This window comes from Eutrema salsugineum, unplaced genomic scaffold, assembly GCF_000478725.1.
Source record: "Eutrema salsugineum unplaced genomic scaffold, Eutsalg1_0 scaffold_19, whole genome shotgun sequence".
Taxonomy (NCBI): Eukaryota; Viridiplantae; Streptophyta; class Magnoliopsida; order Brassicales; family Brassicaceae; genus Eutrema; species Eutrema salsugineum.
The window spans coordinates 85,517-103,583 of NW_006256838.1; the positions used below are offsets into that span (position 1 = coordinate 85,517).

An 18,067-nucleotide genomic window follows, 5' to 3' on the forward strand; every position below is an offset into this window, starting at 1 on the left:
GAATTGGGGTGATTCTGTTATTAGTATTAAAGATAAGGTCTAAACCCACAGTTAACGAGTCTTGTAAAACATACATACGAGAAAGAGAAACAAGAAACAAGAAACAAAAGTGTGTCTCCATTTTCCTCGTTTCAGACAGTGGGAGTGAGATGGTGACCGGAAGCTCAAGGACGGCGGAGACTTTTTACTCGATGAAAGATTTTCTGAAGCAGACAGGCGGCGTTGCCGTTATAGACGGCGGACTTGCAACGGAGTTTGAGCGACATGGAGCGGATCTCAACGATCCTCTCTGGAGCGCCAAATGCCTTGTCACATCTCCTCACCTCATTCACACCGTAAATCACTCTCTTTCTCTCCATCGATTTCTTTTCTCTTGTTTTTAAGTCTGAAATCTGAATCGAACGTGCTTTTTGTTTGCTCGCCGGGCGGCCTCCTGGACAAAGCTTTGTGCTTTTTCTTTTGGTGTGTGTGAATAAACCCTAGATTTATATTTTACCTGGAATGATTGAGAAAATGCCATGGGAAATCCAAAAGTGTAAAAAGTAAAGCATTCTCATTTTCATTAATGCTTGTTTCCAACACTTATTGCCTAAAAAGTTCTGATTCAACTGCCACTGACAATATTTATAGCCCTAAACCCTTTTGGTAGTCGTTAGTGGTCATCTTTCTCCATTGTGTGGAAATATCTCATTCTCTATTCCCAGATTCAAGGTTTCTTTGTGTATTTAGGTAGTTTTTTAAAAAAAAAAACTTGCACTTTCCTTTGCTTTCTAGTGATCTCATTGCTACTAAAAGATTATAGCTTGTTGTATCTCCTGATGTAACAGGTGCATCTCGATTACCTTGAAGCTGGTGCTGATATCATTGCCAGCGCTTCTTATCAGGTTGTTTGTCTCTCTCTCTTTCTCTTCATGTATCTTTCTCTGTTTACCTATTTTCTTGACACTTGGGCGTGGATCGGTGATAAATCTGAACAGGCCACGATTCAGGGGTTTGAAGCAAAGGGCTATTCAAGAGAGAAAAGCGAGTCTTTGCTTAGGAAGAGTGTAGAAATAGCTTGTGAAGCTCGGAACACGTATTATGACAAATGCGGAACTAGCTCATCCAGCGGAATCATGGATGATAAGATTCTTAAAAAGCGGCCTATATTAGTTGCAGCATCCGTAGGTAGCTACGGCGCATATTTGGCTGATGGATCAGAATACAGGTTTAGTACTGCATTTACCTTTTTCAAAAAAAAAATATATTAGTCTATGTAGACCACAAGAGTTTGAGTTGGAATCAGTTTTTTAGAGCTCTTATCAGCTACGCTGTTCAGATATGATTGATGGTTTTGTGTTGGTGGTTGTGTTACGCTATCAGCGGAATCTATGGTGATTCGATCACGCTGGAAACACTGAAGGATTTCCACCGCAGAAGAGTCCAAGTACTGGCGGAGTCCGGTGCGGATATAATAGCATTTGAGACCATTCCAAACAAGCTAGAGGCTCAGGTAATGGAAAAACGGGGGGTTAATGAGCATCATGACAGTTGTTGATTCAGGTGATGTCATATTGATTTGATTCTGTTGCTGTGGTACACAAAGGCATTTGCTGAGCTGTTAGATGAGGGAGAAGTGAAGATCCCTGGGTGGTTCTCGTTTAACTCCAAGGATGGGGTGAACGTGGTTAGTGGGGATTCCATCAAGGAGTGTGTGGCCATAGCTGAAACATGTGAGAAAGTAGTGGCGGTTGGAATCAATTGTACACCTCCAAGATTCATAGAGGGGCTAGTTTTGGAGATAGAAAAGGTGCGGATACAGACAGACATTTGGGTAGTATTTTTGTGTGTTGTGTAGAGATCTACTCTAGAGAGAGAGAGAGAGACTAAAGAAAGGTTTGCATATAACTTTTGTAGGTGACGAGCAAGCCTATACTAGTGTATCCAAACAGCGGAGAAAGCTATGATGCTGATAGGAAGGAGTGGGTTGTAAGTCATTCCCCCTTCCCCCCCCTCCCCTCCCCTTATATATTAATCTGTTGTTTTTGAGAGAGAGAAGTATACTTGCAGCTTCTGTGAGTTGGTATTTGCTAAGAAAAAATCTTTAAAAAAAAAAAAAAAAAAATGGGTTGCAGGAAAACACAGGAGTTGGGGATGAAGACTTTGTATCATACGTAGAGAAATGGATGGATGCAGGAGTGTCATTGCTTGGAGGTTGCTGCCGTACAACACCAACCACCATCAGAGCCATTCACAAGCGTCTTGTCACCCGCAGATCTCTTTTCTCTTCAAACATATGAATATGATTGTTTTCCCTATTCAAGCTTTTCTTTCCTTTCAACAATACTTTGGAAGTAGATAAAAACTTGTACTATCGTTCTATCTTGAAAGTTGAAAAAAACAAAATCAGTCTTTTTTTAACCAAGAAAGCTATTTCGGAAGTTTCTAATCCTCCACATGTCCCAAACACCATTGTTATTGTTTGCAGCGTGGTTTCTTAGTTTCAGTTTAACCACATCAAACATGTTAGTCAGAGCAAAACAAATCAGTATGTGTATATATTGTCTTGTCTCAAATTGCGTATATTGATTTCAAATCTAGATGGACCCGTACACAGACGGCATACAGCAAGTCCTCAAAGCAGTGGTCACCCACGTGTAACAAGCTTGCTCAAGGTTCTATTTTCCAATATATATCCTTTGAGTAGCTTTCTTTTAATCTCTTAGCCAACTCGCTGTTTCTTGTTTTGTGTATGTAGTGAGACATCGAGTACTAAAGCGGGCTGTATTTGGATGCCTTGTGTTCTTGAACTTGTGACTACAAATCCCCAACTTTTATGCTATTTGATCGACTAGAGAAGCAGCCCTGTTGTGCTTCAATCATGGTATCTGATGAAAAAGACCACACAATTCTTTGATGTGTGATCCATTTTTTATTTTTCTCAATTATCCCAGAAAACAATGCACAAATAGATACAAAATATTTATAGAGGAGTGTAACATCATCCTCTATGTTTTTCTATCTTTTTACCCTTAAAATCTCCAATGTTCATGAAAGTGATGTTTAACCATACTTACACTCGGACGACCTCCTCTTTCTTCTCCAAAGTGAAAAACTTTCACATCACCCATCATTCTTTACAACTTTCCCCCTTCGTTAAAACCTTTATTGAATAAATGAGTGTACATGTTGGAGATTTTGAGGTATACTCTGGAAATTTGTATCTGCGTTAGCATAATGCTGAACCAAAGAGAGAAAAATATATTAAAAAAAAAAAGTTCATCAGAAACAAGATTGGAAGGGCAAACATTTAACTACATCCCTTGATTTATTTGTCTGTCTAAGTATTCCTATTCCCTGAAATAAATTATTATAATCCAAAAAACAGGCTTACCAATCATATCCTAATGTTCTTCTATGTATTATCATGAATCTTTATAATATCCACCATGTGCTGGATATTCTACAAAGTCGCCTTCATCTACAGATTACTGTTTTAATATAATAGATTTATAAAATAGCATCAAACTTGAAAGTTATTTTCTCAGATTATAAAATTAATGGTTCGTTCTCTTTCCTTTTTTCTCCGAAAAAAAATGGTTCTGTTTTTCGGTATCTTTAATTGAAATGTTTGAAATATTTATTATTTGGTGTACTTGTGTTGACCTGATACAATAAAAAGAAATAGTACTATTATAGTTAATCCTTTGATTAATCGGTACGTTTCTCTAATCAGAGTTGAGTCATAGGCATTTAACAAAAGAAAAACAATAAAATCGCAATTATATAAGGACTTCCTACAACTGGCACATTGTTTCGTAGAGACAGATAAAGTTATTATTATATTTTTTTGCTCAAAAGATTAAGTTATAATTGAGCCTTCATTTTTTATTTTTAATATTTACAACAACAACAAAAAAGGCTGTTGAAATGTATATTCTGTAAGTGGAAAATGACTGATTATTAATATACTAATGCTCTATTTCAGTATATGTGTGTATACATGAAATAGAAAATAGAAATAGACACATTGAAAAAAGAAGATTTACTATTTACTAAACCTAAGTAGTGGTCTGAAGTAACAGACACGGTCTCCCACATGCAGCATGTGTCATTTTAACTTTACCTACGAACAAAAAAGAAAACAATGCTTATATTCACAAAACAATATCTTAAGAGTGAAAACTCGATTTATAATCATACAAATTGAGGTGAAGAAAATATGGGGGGGGGGGGGAGGACGTATTAGGCCCCCTAAATTATCCCCACAATATCCTAACTTTATACTTCAATAAAACTTTCTGGATTGGAATTAAACAAAAATATGTTCGAAGCTACCCAAACCCCCTTAATTGGATTTAGCCGATCTTGTGATCTTAAGTTATATAGTCTCCACTCGCATGTAAATGTAATAATTAAAGTGGGGTGCCGTCCAAAAAAAAGAAAAGAAAAAAGTGGGGTGTTATACGTTTGAATTAAAAATTTGAAAGAGTAATAAATCGAAGAGGACGACGCAGAGAGCCTCGCAAAGGGGATGGATGGTCCCTTAGACATTAGTCTAGATTGGGTCAAAAGAGTCCCCTCCTCTTTCCACACAACAAACTCAAGTTTATAAATTTCACATTTTACTAAAAAGTGCATTCCAAAGATATACGTTTGTTTTCTTGGTCTTTATATTATTTTGGTAAACGTGTTTAAACCCTTTTCTAATGGTAAAATGTATACGAATCCAAAAATATAAAGTGGCATTTGTAGTTGTCATTGTCTCCCCAAACCTCAAACTTCACCCTTTAAACATGCATACATGCATCTATTATCTATATAGCTCACCAATACACTCTCTCGATCTTTCTCAAATAAAAACAAAAAAATCCACTCGCGTTTTGGTTTTTATCATGTTTTTAATTTTCATTATATAATAACTATTATTTCCTGGCGACATATTCCCAAAAATTGAGATTTTATTATGTTTATGTGCTTATTCCAATTGCAAAATCCGGGATTTGTATTGCATGTATGGAATGGAAGAAAGCAAAAGTGTCGAATTTTATATGGTGATGTTGTACTTTCCTTTTTATTATGATTACTCATCGTTTTTCTTTTCTTTTTTTTTGCTAAAAAAATATACATATCGTTGCTCTGTTAATATATATGTATCATATAGATATCGAAATTTAATAATATTTCCTTTAAATATACTTGGAAATATTTGAAACATGATTCTTTTGGAAAAAAAGGATTAAGGGAGTATCAATTTGTAGTAACAAAATAAATCATAATATGGAAAACATATACTCTACTACCAAAACTTAGAATGTCCAGTGGGGGTTCATCCCCTTATTTGGGCTCGAAATCATATGCAAAACACAATTAAAAAAAAAAGAAAAAAGTCCAAACGGGGAGAATCGGATTGTCCGGGAGAGTCTGAAGAGCCGGGTTCATCACCACATGGCAAAACATGATTGGATGGAAAAATGTGTAATTTTAAGAGAGAAATTTATTTTTCTCAAGCAAAAACCATTTTTATTTCATGGCGATTTCTTCTCTACTCTTCTTCTTCCCAACATTTCCAATCAATAGATACATCTATTAAATTTACCAGTGGAGTTGTAATCCAAGCATCGTTTTATCCGCCACATCAGCAACCGCTGCCGGTGCAGGAGCCGTTTCTGTACCAAATGCAGGCCCGTCGAGAATAGCCGAATTTGCAATTTCTCGGGGTTTACGAAACACAATCGCCTTGGGTTGAGGAAGCTTTCGTCGGTTGGAGAAGGAGGAAAAGGTGTTGCAGTTGCAGATGAAGAGCAACAACAACAGCAAGAGACTGACTCTGTGCCTGTCTCTCCTTCAGACATGCTCACCATGTTTTTTCAGGTTCATCACACACTCTCTCTCTTTGGTTAACTGGTCTAGTGACTGTGTGATTATCATCCTCAATCTCCATTAAGTGTATATATACGGTTACAAGCTCCTTACATAGTTCGTGAGTAGATTTGCTAGAATGTTTTGTATATAATTAGCACATTGTATCTATTTGCACAAGTTAATGACAATGAGCATTCTGAAGATACAGTAGTCTACGTCGATTGATTCAATAGTTATATCAGATCTCAGAAATGAGCATTGCACATGGTATTTAAATTGTCTTGAAGATCCTCTATGATCACTACTCTGTTGCGATTTCAAGTGTGGCCTCAAAATTGAATCTGATCTTTTTTTTGTTGGCTTTTTTGCTTGATCTTGAAGGCTGATGGAACTTTGAACGAAGCGGCTATTCCTAATGTAACAAAGGCCTTACAGGTAATACTTCGCTTTTAGATCATTTTGTGATTGCATCTGTTTCTTGAACTAGCAAACCATTTTGTGATTGCATCTGTTTCCTCTGTTTCTGTATCAAATGCAGGCTTTTGTGAATCTTGTTCTTACACTATGTGATCATGGTGATTCAGTTGTCATGTTTGAGCCATACTACTTCAACGCCTACATGGCCTTTCAGATGATAAGAGGCACCAACATAATTGTTGGTCCTGGCCATCCTGAGACTTTATCCCGACGCAGGTACCTCCTTGACTTTGAATTGAATCACATTTACATGATTTACATAGATTTGAAGTTGTGACTCGTGAGTCTCTTTTCCCAGATTGGTTAGAGAGGACACTCTCTGAGTCTAAAACGACTCCAAAAGTTGTAATTGTTGTGAATCCTGGTAACCCAAGCGGCACCTATGTCCCTGAACCTCTTCTCAAGAGGATTTCGGAGATATGCAAAGATGCAGGGTGTTGACTGATTGTAGATAACACATACGAGTGAGTTTTCTCATTTGCCAAAGTCACATGATGTCCGAATTGAATGTTTCTGGTCTTGTAAAAATGGATTTGAATGAAAAACGCAGGTATTTCATGTATGACGGTTTAAAACATTCTTGCGTTGAGGGAGACCACATTGTTAACCTCTTCTCCTTCTCTAAAACCTACGACATGATGGGTTGGAGGCTTGGATACGTGAGTGCTCGATCTTACTCTTTTCCAAACATAGTTGATTTTGAATTTATCTTTTGGTAATGGAACTTCTTAAATGTAGAACAAATGTTGTAAGTATTTCTATATTTCAAATATTGTTTGTTTTTAATTTTCTTGTAATAAATTGTGTTTTACTATATTGTATGTTTTAAAATTATTTATAATGAATTATATTTTTCTTTTATAATAGTTGTGTGTATAAATTTATTTCTTTAAAAAAAATATAAATGTTTTTTTTATTTGGGATGAATCTCATTTTCAGGTTCACTAATGGAACCATAAAACTTATCTAAGTTTTTCCCAAATTTTTTTTAAAAAAATAATTTTTTAATCTAATGAACCCATAGAGAGGTTCACTAATGGACCTGCTCTTAGAGCTTCGACGAGGGTCGCAGAGGATATATAAGTCTGTATATTACTAGTAGTATTCCATAATAATAAGATAAAGTTTACATATTTATGGGAAAAATTATATACGTCAAAATCATTGAGATATGAAAACAAAGTTTAAGGGAAACTGCAATAACTACGGACTGCAACTAGCAAATTAAAATTAAGAAGAAAAACAAAATCTATTTAAAGACAAAGAGAGAGAGAATCATATGGCAGTTTCATTGATCCGCGAGAGGCAGAGAGAGAGAATACAGATACATTTCAGAAAACTTCGAAGAAGATCGAAGTAGAAGAAGCAGAAGAAGCAGAGTAAAATCCGGGCGGTACCCGAATACCCATCTATCTCCACTCGGGTTCCAAAGTTATTGTCTTTCGTTTGCCCCTTTCCCTTGGATTTGGCGTAGAAAGCCTCAAAGAGAGAGAGAGAGAGAGAGAGAGAGAGAGAGAGAACAAACAGCATACAAACAACCTCTTCCTTGCTCTGTCTCTCCACTTTGTTCTGTGCCGAGAAACGAGGCTCCTTGTTTCTGCATAAGAATTTGTACGAGAGTGAACCAAAAATTCCTAATTTCAAAGTCTTTCCTCTGTTCCTGTATTTATAAGAAGTGGTCTCACATTGACTGCTTCTATTCCCAGAATCTTCACTTGGTCAACAATTTATTCATTTCATCTTGGGTCTTCTCTTTCGGGATGCTTATATATAGATGTTGAGTTGAGCAACAGATTAGATTTTGAATCAGAGATCTATCCATCTCTGTATGAACAATGGGTGATGGTAGCCTCAAGAAAAGCAAGGTTTTTTTTTCTTTCTTTACATCTCTCTCTCACATATCCGATAATAAATTGGCATTGATTGTGTTTTGATCTCCAATTCTTCTGTTTTGCAGCTTACATGGCCCAAAACATTGGTTAGGAAATGGCTCAACATCAAGAACAAATCAGAAGACTTCCACGCAGACGACAGAGATCTGTACAGAGGTAAACTCATATATTATCAGAATTTTTGACCTTTTAATTCTGCTTTCTTTTACTACTTTCTTTATATGTGTTAGTTACTATTGAGGTTGTTAAAAGTAATATGTTCCTTCCAGTTCTGGGAATGTGAGAAGTGAACAGCTTTTTTTAGTTTATCATACTTTAATGGAGTTTCTCTTTTTAATACGTAGAGCATATATAACAAGCTTTTGCAGGTGAAGGTGGAGACTGGAGGAACAATGGCATTGAAAGAGAAGAAGCATGCTCTGTCAAGAAAAGCGGAACTGGTCAGTGTTTCTTCATTCACTGTTTCATTTACCTTTTTTTTTTTATAAGAAAAAATTCAATTTTTAAAAATTTATTTAAATATTGTACAAACGAAAATCCTTAAATTGTTTGCAGAGACTCAGAGCAAAAAGAATGCCGGAAGAGCAAGACGAAACAAACACGAATTCGATTCACCACTTGTTAAACAAGTTGATAATCTTAGGTAAATTCCCTCTGCTTCTCTTTGGGTTAATTTTGGGAATATATATATATATATATATATATATATTTTATTTATTTATCTAACACACGATTTTACACACTATTAGGATATTCACTGCTACATGGAATGTGGCCGGAAAATCTCCGCCGAGTTATCTGAATCTGGAGGATTGGCTCCACACTTCACCTCCTTCCGACATTTACGTTCTTGGGTACCTATATTCGACTCTGCTTTAATTGATCAAGTAAAAAATCAAGATCCTTATATAAGCCTTTTTGATTATTGAAACCACAGCTTCCAAGAGATCGTTCCTTTGAATGCCGGCAACGTATTGGGTACAGAAGACAACGGTCCCGCAAGGAAATGGGTGTCTCTCATCAGAAGAACCTTGAACAGTCTCCCGGAGAACGGCGGCGGCGGCGGCGGCGGAAGCTGTCGAACTCCTTCGCCGGTTCCCCACCCGGTCGCCGAGTTGGACTCCGACTTCGAAGGCGCAAATTCGTTTCAGTCACTGAGCAAGAGCCTGAGGATGAATGACCTGCCTTTGGGCTTGGACTTGGACTTGGACATGGCAGAGCCGCATCTTGACCGGAGGTTCAGCGTCTGTGACCGATTCATGTTGGGCCACAGAGCAGAGGATTTCTACGACCAGAGCTTCGGGTATTATTGCTCCTCCGTAGATTCTCCATGTGATGATAATTTGTCGAGGAGTGGATCTTTTGTGAGAGACGAGAGAGTGAAGCAGCAGGGAAGGGACAAATCAAAGTATTGTTTGGTGGCGAGTAAGCAGATGGTTGGGATATTCTTAACCGTTTGGGTGAAGAGTGATCTGAGGGACACTGTCAAGAACCTCAAAGTGTCTTGTGTTGGAAGAGGCTTGATGGGTTATCTCGGAAACAAGGTACCATCCTGTTTCTTTTCTTTTCGACTAATCATTTCAAAACCTGTTTCATTTTTGAATGTCAAATATCTTTATGCAGGGCTCGATTTCGATGAGCATGTCAGTACATGAGACGAGCTTGTGCTTTGTTTGCAGCCACTTGACGTCTGGTCAGAAAGAAGGAGACGAGCTGCGAAGAAATTCTGACGTTTTGGAGATTCTTAGGAAAACCAGGTTCCCTAGAATGAACATTAACGCATCCCACGACAGCTCTCCTCAGACGATTTTAGAACACGAGTGAGTTTTTGCATTGAATTTTCTTTCTTGGATTTTTTTTTTTTTTTAATCATTGCAATTATCAAAGTTTTCTCTTTTGTTATGTTTTTCAGTCGGGTAATCTGGCTTGGAGACTTAAACTATCGTATCGCTCTTTCTTACCGGTCTGCAAAGGCCCTTGTGGAGATGAGAAATTGGAGTGCCTTGCTTGAGAAAGACCAGGTAAAAACTTTTTACATTCAAACAACCAACCATTTTCAAATCCAAAAGGAAACTCTATTTATCTAAAATGTCACTTTGTTGTTGTAACTTGTTACAGCTACGGGTAGAACAACATAAAGGTCGAGTCTTTCAAGGATGGAATGAAGGGACGATCTATTTCCCACCAACTTACAAGTACTCCAACAATTCTGATATCTATGCTGCCGATGATCGGCTTCCCAAGGCGAAAAGACGCACTCCAGCATGGTCAGTCTACTTATTTCGCATTAATTGTGTCTATTAATGTCATATAAAAAAAAAAAAGGAAATGTGCTAATTAAGTTCGATCATGTTTTTGGAAATTAAAGGTGTGATCGCATACTCTGGTACGGGAGTGGTCTTACTCAGCTGTCATATGTTCGCGGGGAATCAAGATTCTCTGATCACAGACCAGTCTACAGTTTGTTCTCGGTTGAGGTTGAATCCGTATCTAGAAACCATGTCAGGAAATTCTCTTCTTACTCCAGCTCTAGGATCGAAGTTGAGGAACTTCTTCCTCAGCGGTATGGATATTCTGAGCTCAACCCCTACTGATTCATCATCATTTTATCCTAAATCCGGTCTGAAAAAAAGTTTCCCGAAGGAGGATTCAACGTTTCTTAACCCTGAAAAGAAGAATGGTAACTCATTCCTTTGATAATGATCAATATTATTACTTTGGGATTGATTGTGCTTGTGGTTTTCTGATAGTGAAATATTCTACTTTTGGATTTTTCAGGGGTTGCTTAAGAAACTCTGCATTTCTCTGTTTTCGGGGAAGACAATAAAAAGATTCGAGGGAAAGCAGAAGAGAGTAATAAGGTAGCTTTAACTGATCAAACATATTATATATCTTTAGGATTATAGAGGATTGACCAGTTTTTGTGCTTTTCAAACCATTAGTTTCTCCATAGAGCCATCAAACTTATGTGTAGATATATGTGTATCCTTGTATATCTAATGGATTCTTTGTAATGAGTAATGACCAATGGGTTTCAATTGAAAAGTTCAGAGTTTAAAGCCTTTTTTTTCTTTATTTTTCAGTTTCTTGGCTTATTATTCCCCTTACGCTTTTAGGATTATAGTTATGTTATTTTCTTGTTAGGATTATGTATCAAAAACAAGAGAATGATCACTACTCATGAGCAGGAACGGATGTCTCATCAGTCACGAGTCTTTTATCCGCCATATTACATTATCATTTCTTTTTTCCTGTTTGGTTTGGATTTTGTCTTAGAATCTGATGATATTTTTGATACCACCATACTTCATAATCGGAAACAACCACATACTTAATCTAAAAAGATTTGTTTTAAAAACAAAAAGAATTTGGTTCTAAAAAAAATGGTTATGTACTTGTTTGTTAAACATCAGATTTTTAAGACAGAAAACAAACAAAAAACGTTAGACGGTTAGTGTTCATTCGTATAAAATACACAAACAGTAGAAATATAGAACTATTTTCGAGTTTTCACAAGAATTTCCGAAAAAAATCCAGAAGTATTTTGCCAAAAATAAATAATAAATCCATTAACAAAAAAAAAAAGAAAAAGAAAGCTTCTCTCTAGTCTGTCTATATTTCCGTGCATTCCATGTCCTTTTTTAAGGAAAAAAGGCGCGTGAAGAAAACGTGCGTATATGATTGGAGAGTCTAACAGTGGTCGAAAAGAAGGAACAAAGATAAAGAGTGACTTTTGTTGGATTGCCTTTAACCCTACATTATCGGCCACGTGGCACCCACGTGGGAAACTGTATTTTGCAAAAAATATCCTCAGAGATTGTCTCCTTGCACTCACACACCCCACCCCACCCTTTGTTTGCGCTAGCCATTCGTAATTTGATACCGACGGCGACGACTCGTAGATTCAAAAGAAAGCAGAATAATAACATACAAAGAGGGAACATAATTAATAGTAACAATATAATTCCACGTTCATGGTACTAATATTAATAATATAATTCCACGTTCATGGTACTAATATTATATTGGCTGCCAAAGAGACATATCCGACGGTAGATATTTTGGTCGGAGGAGGAGCGGCGGAGATTAGAGGGTAGGAGGACGCATATGCACTCACCCTCACTGCCCATCCTCTCCTTCTCTCTCTCTTTTTATTTTTTTTTTCTTTTCATTTCCTTTTGCCTTTATATTTTATTAGCCTTTAATTTGTTCTGATAGTGGAATACAGAACCACGTCACGTACGAATATTTCTTATTATAATGCATAATTTGCTTCCCTGTTCAGTGATGGATCTCTACAATCTACATAGATGAAGAAGCTTCGCAAATTTGAGGAGATCCTACAAACTAGATCACGACCACATGCTATGTCGTAACTTTACTCGCCCTTTTCTGTTAAATCATTCCATTATTTCTCCACTTGGATCCACTCGCTTTCATTTTATTTAAACGCTCAGATTTAATTTTACTTTTTTTTTTTTTTTACTTATACACCCATTCGATTCGATAGACTAGAAATAACGATAACTCTATGAATTTTGGAAGATTTTAACTACGATGACTATATTTATCTTGAATGACAGAGAAACATTACCTAATTCACCTCATGTAATTTTCTTATATTTATAGGTCTATGGGCTTGTGGGTTAGTTTCATACGAGCAATGTTGAAAACCATGATCCCCTGAAGCAAATGATTGATTTTAAAGGTAGTATTTTACTCCCCCCTCCCAAAAAAAAAAGTTGATGTAAAGGATAACCTATGACCCCAATTAGCGTCTCTGCTTGTTATTTCAATTTGTATCGGACCTTCTTTTTTTTTCCCCTTGACAACATATTTTACATCTTGCAAATTAATTAAGGACAAAATTAAGAATATATATTTGCTCTTTATTGTTGTCAATGTTATTAGCTCCGCCTCTGTTATTGACAATTTATCTTAATTAATTTCGACCGCATCTTATACATCTTCCCATCGAAACTGAATTAATTTCTTTCCAGATATAGTTCTGAGTTTTTGTAGCAAACTCCTTTGGAGGACAACAATTACGAGTATAGTGACATAAACTTGGTTCAGTTGAGAACTAGTGGTAAACTTAGAAAGCTCGTGGATCAGAGGAAGCTCCACGGCAGCGCCTTCTACCGTTAGAAAGCTCATGGTATGGAAGCAACGAAACAATGTGCTTCACAAGTGCATATCTATCGTGAAATCCAAAACACAATAACCGCGAAAAGACATAGAAGACAATTTGGAAACTTAATGTCATTATGGCTAAGATGAGATAATCATTCTGCACTCTTCCCAAGTTGTTATTGCTCTCTTGTTTTTCTTATTTTCTTTTTTTTTTTGGCCAAAGCAGTATATATGTTTTAGATTTCACTTTTTGTAAGATATAGCTCTTCATTTTATATGTCATTAACATTCATAGCAACAACCAATAAAGAAAAACAAGTGGTAAACCTCACTGTTAAAAAATTGGGAGCATTATGATATCAACCATTTCTTAAAAAAAAAATTACAAATTAAACGTCTGAAACTTCTACAATTTTTTGTTTTTTTTTTTTGGTTTTCGAAATCAGTCTTAAATAATACTGCATATAAAGCATAAATCACTCCTCCCAAATATAGTTGAACCAATGACCTTGAATTTCCACTCTCAAGACTACTGAATCAACACTTAGTTGGCACATGATATGTACATTCTTACAAAATACAGTTTGACGAAAACATAATTATATATATAATCGGAAAACTTAAGACTGAAATAGTCAAATAGCTATAAAATGTCGCTTTTATTTTATATTTCAGTAGTGATATCAACTGATTGGCAACAAATTAATTAGATGTGAATTTATGAAAATCTAAAATTAACTCTAGGGGATACAAGTTGTCGTTATTATAAAATTTAATACATTAAAAACATAGTTCGAAGAAGTTCGATATTGTGCTAAACTAAGTTTGATGTTGTGCTAATTGGTAAACTAGATATTGAGCTTTTCTTTCTTAGCAAAAGAGAGTTCATTACAAGGATAGTATAACGTTTTTTTCACGCCAAAACAAAGATAGCATAACGTAAATTTGATTCATATTTAAAAGTAAGAAACAAAAATCAAGCAGACATGTTAAATCAAGTAACAAAATTTACAATTAATTAGTCAAATTAAAAGTTACTATAATCTGTTTATCTTCTCTACCTTTCGCCCAAAAAAAAATAAAAATATATTCTACCAACTTTGACCGGCTAGTGTCTTCTGATTGGGCGATATATTGATAATGTATCTTGGTCGCATATTTCTTATTTGCTGCATTTGTAGTCGAAGAGAGGTTCCGTTGCACGTGTCAGATTGCATGTAGAAGAACAAATAGGGAGAGAGAAGACCACGTCATCAGCGTCTGCAAGCGATGTGATAACTGACGTGGCAGAAGCGATGACATCAGCGGAAATTGAACTTGCATGTAAACTGAGTGGGAAGTCGTCGAGAACAAGTGAGATGCGACGTGTATGTCTCTCTTTTACATCTTGCAACCAAAGATTATTTTTTTACCAGATACATCTTTTAACAATTTTTTTTTGTTTTTTAAAGATCTTTTATCAAAGTTTTGTGAGCTTTTGTGATAACATCGCATATAATGTAGTATATAATACATTTGGAAAGAAAAACACTGGAATGTTTTCTTTTTTGATATTTCGATATATATAATATATATCATTCGGCCGGTTTGAATCAATTAAGATTCCAGTATATACCCCCTAAAAATAAAAGAAATCGTAAAGTAATGATTTTGAAATAGGGGGGGAAAGGAGGTAAAATGGCAGAGGAGAAAGCAGGGAAATGCGTCATCGATTTGGTCCACACATATATATATTTTTTGTCAAAAGTACGTAAAACAGTAAACATGCATTGATTATTATTACAGATAAATATAAGGGTTACCAATTTACCATAATAAGCAGGAGGATCAATTAGCTGTTTCGAGGGGTGGGGGGGGGGGAATGATGTCATCTTCTTCTCTAGTAATTAACTACGTCAGATGAGGTCATCGATCCCTCTTTATGATTTTAATAACTGCACACACACACACGAGGCCTAACAAAGATACGGTCAACTCTTTTTTTCACTCCTCTTTTCTTTTTTCCGCGAAACCAAATTGAATCTGTTTCCTTTATTATCTATTGGATTTTGGAAATTTCAAACTTTAAAAGACAATAAAAAAGTCTCCGCTTCGATCATACCTCCAAACTTCAAATTGGGCCTTTATCTAAGCCTACTTAGCAAGCCCTCTAATTGCCCATTAAATGTTTTTTTTTTATCAATGGCCTCTGATATTCTAATTGCACATTCCGTTTTTTGTTTGTTTGTCAATGTTACACAACAAATTGGTAAAAGTAAGAGAGAAAGGGAGCATGAGTAGCGCCTGCCTTGCAACTTGCAATAGAATCGAAAAGAGATGGAGAAGCGAAAGAGTGAGAGACATAACGGTGGAGAATAACTCCCCAATCATCACCGCTTCGAGGGCTTTAATGAAAAGAAGAGGATCGGACTATCCAAAAATCAGCGCATGTTTCTCCGAGATGAGAGCAAAAGTATGAATGAAAACTAACTAAATAAACCCTTGTACATCATGAATTGGTTTGTTCTAAGAAGTACTCTTAACAATTAAAAGAAGAGAGGGAGAGAGAGTTCTTAAAGAAAAAAAAAAAAAAGAAGGTTTATCGACATATCAAATAATTGCCGATGGCAACTTGAGGTTGGATGCATGGTAAAGCCATTGTCTTGGAAAAAAAGCGACACTAGCTTCTTGCACAAACCCTAACCATCACTAACTGTCTGTCAGTATTATATATAAAACCGCGGAGATGGGTTCCTCTCTCGATATCCTACTGCTTCGGATTCTTCTTCTTCTTCTTTGGGCTCTTTTGCTTTGATCTTCCCCGCCTCAACCATTCTTCCCTTCTTTGCTTTTGCAATCTCTCTTGATGATTCCGTACAGATGATGTCACATGCAATCTGTTTTGCTCTGCATTCTTTTGAACAGAATGCCCCAAAGTAGCTGCCTTATTTGCAACAAAACATTTTTTTTACCCGATCACCACCTTTACAATATAACCCCTAATTAACTAGAATCAATATATGTCTAGAAGAAGAAATGGCATTCACTCTATAATTAACTAGTCTCTCTCCATATATATATATATATATATATATGATATGATATGATATGATGCTACAACATCACGTCACCAATTAGGTGTTTCATCTCATAAAGATATCAATTCCACTCACAACACAAGTCTATGACACACCTCTCGATAACTCGTTCAAGCTTAATTGATCATAAAATAATATTTGCAACGATGATTTTGTTATAAAAAAAAATTCAATAATTCATGCTTAATTCCATCATCAATAATTAAAAAGGAGAAAACAGTGGAAACCCTAGATAAGAAAGTAAAAGCTACTCACCCATACATGAAAATGTCATCGTCATGACTTAGGTTCTTTTTGCAGAAACGGCATATCTCAAGAAATTTGTTGATTGGAACCTGCCTGATCGTTTTCTCTGAGGACCAGTCAGAAGGGACGGTAGCCGAGTAGTCATGGTGCTTATTGACAAAGCTTGGGGCTCTCGGTCGCTTACTTGGGACCATTAGATCTGTCATATCTCCTCTTTCTTTTTCTTTTGAGACTTGAATTTTTGTAATTATGAAAATAGTATTATTAGGGTTTTGAGAAAATTCTTTGCTATGAGGAAGAGGAATAAAGGTTTTATAGCCAGCGAAAATTTTAAATAGGCAATATGGGTACGATCAAGGATTTCTTATGTGTACCAATAGGAATTCAAACAATATTTTGGTTCAAACTTAAACTCAATATGTTAAATACGGAACATCTGGGTTTAAGTTTTTTTGACTAAAAGATATTTTACCTTTTATTTTAAAAACCTTATAGCTTTTTGAGTATAAATAAGTTGATAAATCTGCCACGTATTCATTGATTTGAATATAACTTGGAATTTAAAAGTTTTCCATAATTCTAACTTTAATTCAATTTTTGGTTTGATATATTGACATATTGACATATACTACCATTTCAAATTCACGAAATCCTGACATATACTACCATATTTCGTTACTAACTGGATATTTTGGCTGTAAAATTTGTTTATATGTAAGTGTTATGATTAGTAGAAGCTAGGTGATAACATGATATTTTTTTATAAAAATCTTAAGAAAAGGTAATCGAATTATTTTTGTGAAAAGATGTGTTTAAGAAAGCTAATTCATACATAAAAAAGCAGATAATCATTGCAAAAAAATGTTTACTTGTTGAATTATCTAATCAATATTGTTATATATTTGTTTCCATTTTGATTATTAAGGACATTGACCCTAAATTTTATTCATCAAAACACGTGGATATCAAACCCACTTAAGGCCATTAAACATTCTAATATGTGCTCAAGAAATCGAGCCCATTTTTGTAGAGCAAAACATACTAATGAAGTTTCTCCGTCGTAGGCCCAACAAATACAAGAGTTACTGAGCAGTTGATCAACCGTTGATCTCGATTTGATTTCTCTTTAAAAGAAGCTAAAAACTGAAATGTAACTATAAGAAAGATCTCATCTCATCTCATCTCATCGTACATATACATGGAGACAAAATTCAAAGCTGGAGTACAAATGCAAATACAGCTTGCGTGTTTTGCAAGGATCCCATGGAAACAAGAGATCACCTATTTTTCTCATGCTCTTTCACGAAAACAGTGTGGGAAAACCTGGTGAAAAAGCTTCTTGGACATCAGTTTGTGAGTGATTGGGGGCTGTGTTTGAACTTACTTGCACAATCTCCT

The 18,067-nt window shown here is 35.7% G+C and overlaps 3 protein-coding genes across 3 annotated transcripts; 2 read left to right on the forward strand and 1 right to left on the reverse strand.

The window, feature by feature from the left end:
• The first annotated feature begins 64 nt into the window (after positions 1-64).
• LOC18019830 (homocysteine S-methyltransferase 2) lies at positions 65-2,400 on the forward strand. Its single transcript, XM_006402231.2, has 7 exons — positions 65-335; positions 828-884; positions 978-1,207; positions 1,363-1,492; positions 1,586-1,789; positions 1,897-1,968; positions 2,115-2,400. The coding sequence occupies exons 1-7, from the start codon at positions 150-152 to the stop codon at positions 2,277-2,279; spliced, it is 1,044 nt and encodes a 347-aa protein (XP_006402294.1). The 5' UTR covers positions 65-149; the 3' UTR covers positions 2,280-2,400.
• Positions 2,401-8,048: 5,648 nt separating this feature from the next.
• On the forward strand, positions 8,049-11,233 carry LOC18020046 (type I inositol polyphosphate 5-phosphatase 4). Its single transcript, XM_006402232.2, has 11 exons — positions 8,049-8,186; positions 8,279-8,369; positions 8,582-8,653; positions 8,769-8,856; positions 8,963-9,067; positions 9,151-9,757; positions 9,837-10,033; positions 10,126-10,234; positions 10,332-10,480; positions 10,582-10,893; positions 10,992-11,233. The coding sequence occupies exons 1-10, from the start codon at positions 8,157-8,159 to the stop codon at positions 10,805-10,807; spliced, it is 1,674 nt and encodes a 557-aa protein (XP_006402295.1). The 5' UTR covers positions 8,049-8,156; the 3' UTR covers positions 10,808-10,893; positions 10,992-11,233.
• A 4,818-nt stretch (positions 11,234-16,051) lies between these two features.
• Positions 16,052-16,875, reverse strand: LOC18020047. Its single transcript, XM_024157137.1, has 2 exons — positions 16,679-16,875; positions 16,052-16,265 (listed from the first exon to the last, which is right to left on the reverse strand). The coding sequence occupies exons 1-2, from the start codon at positions 16,873-16,875 to the stop codon at positions 16,052-16,054; spliced, it is 411 nt and encodes a 136-aa protein (XP_024012905.1).
• Between the last annotated feature and the right edge of the window lie 1,192 nt (positions 16,876-18,067).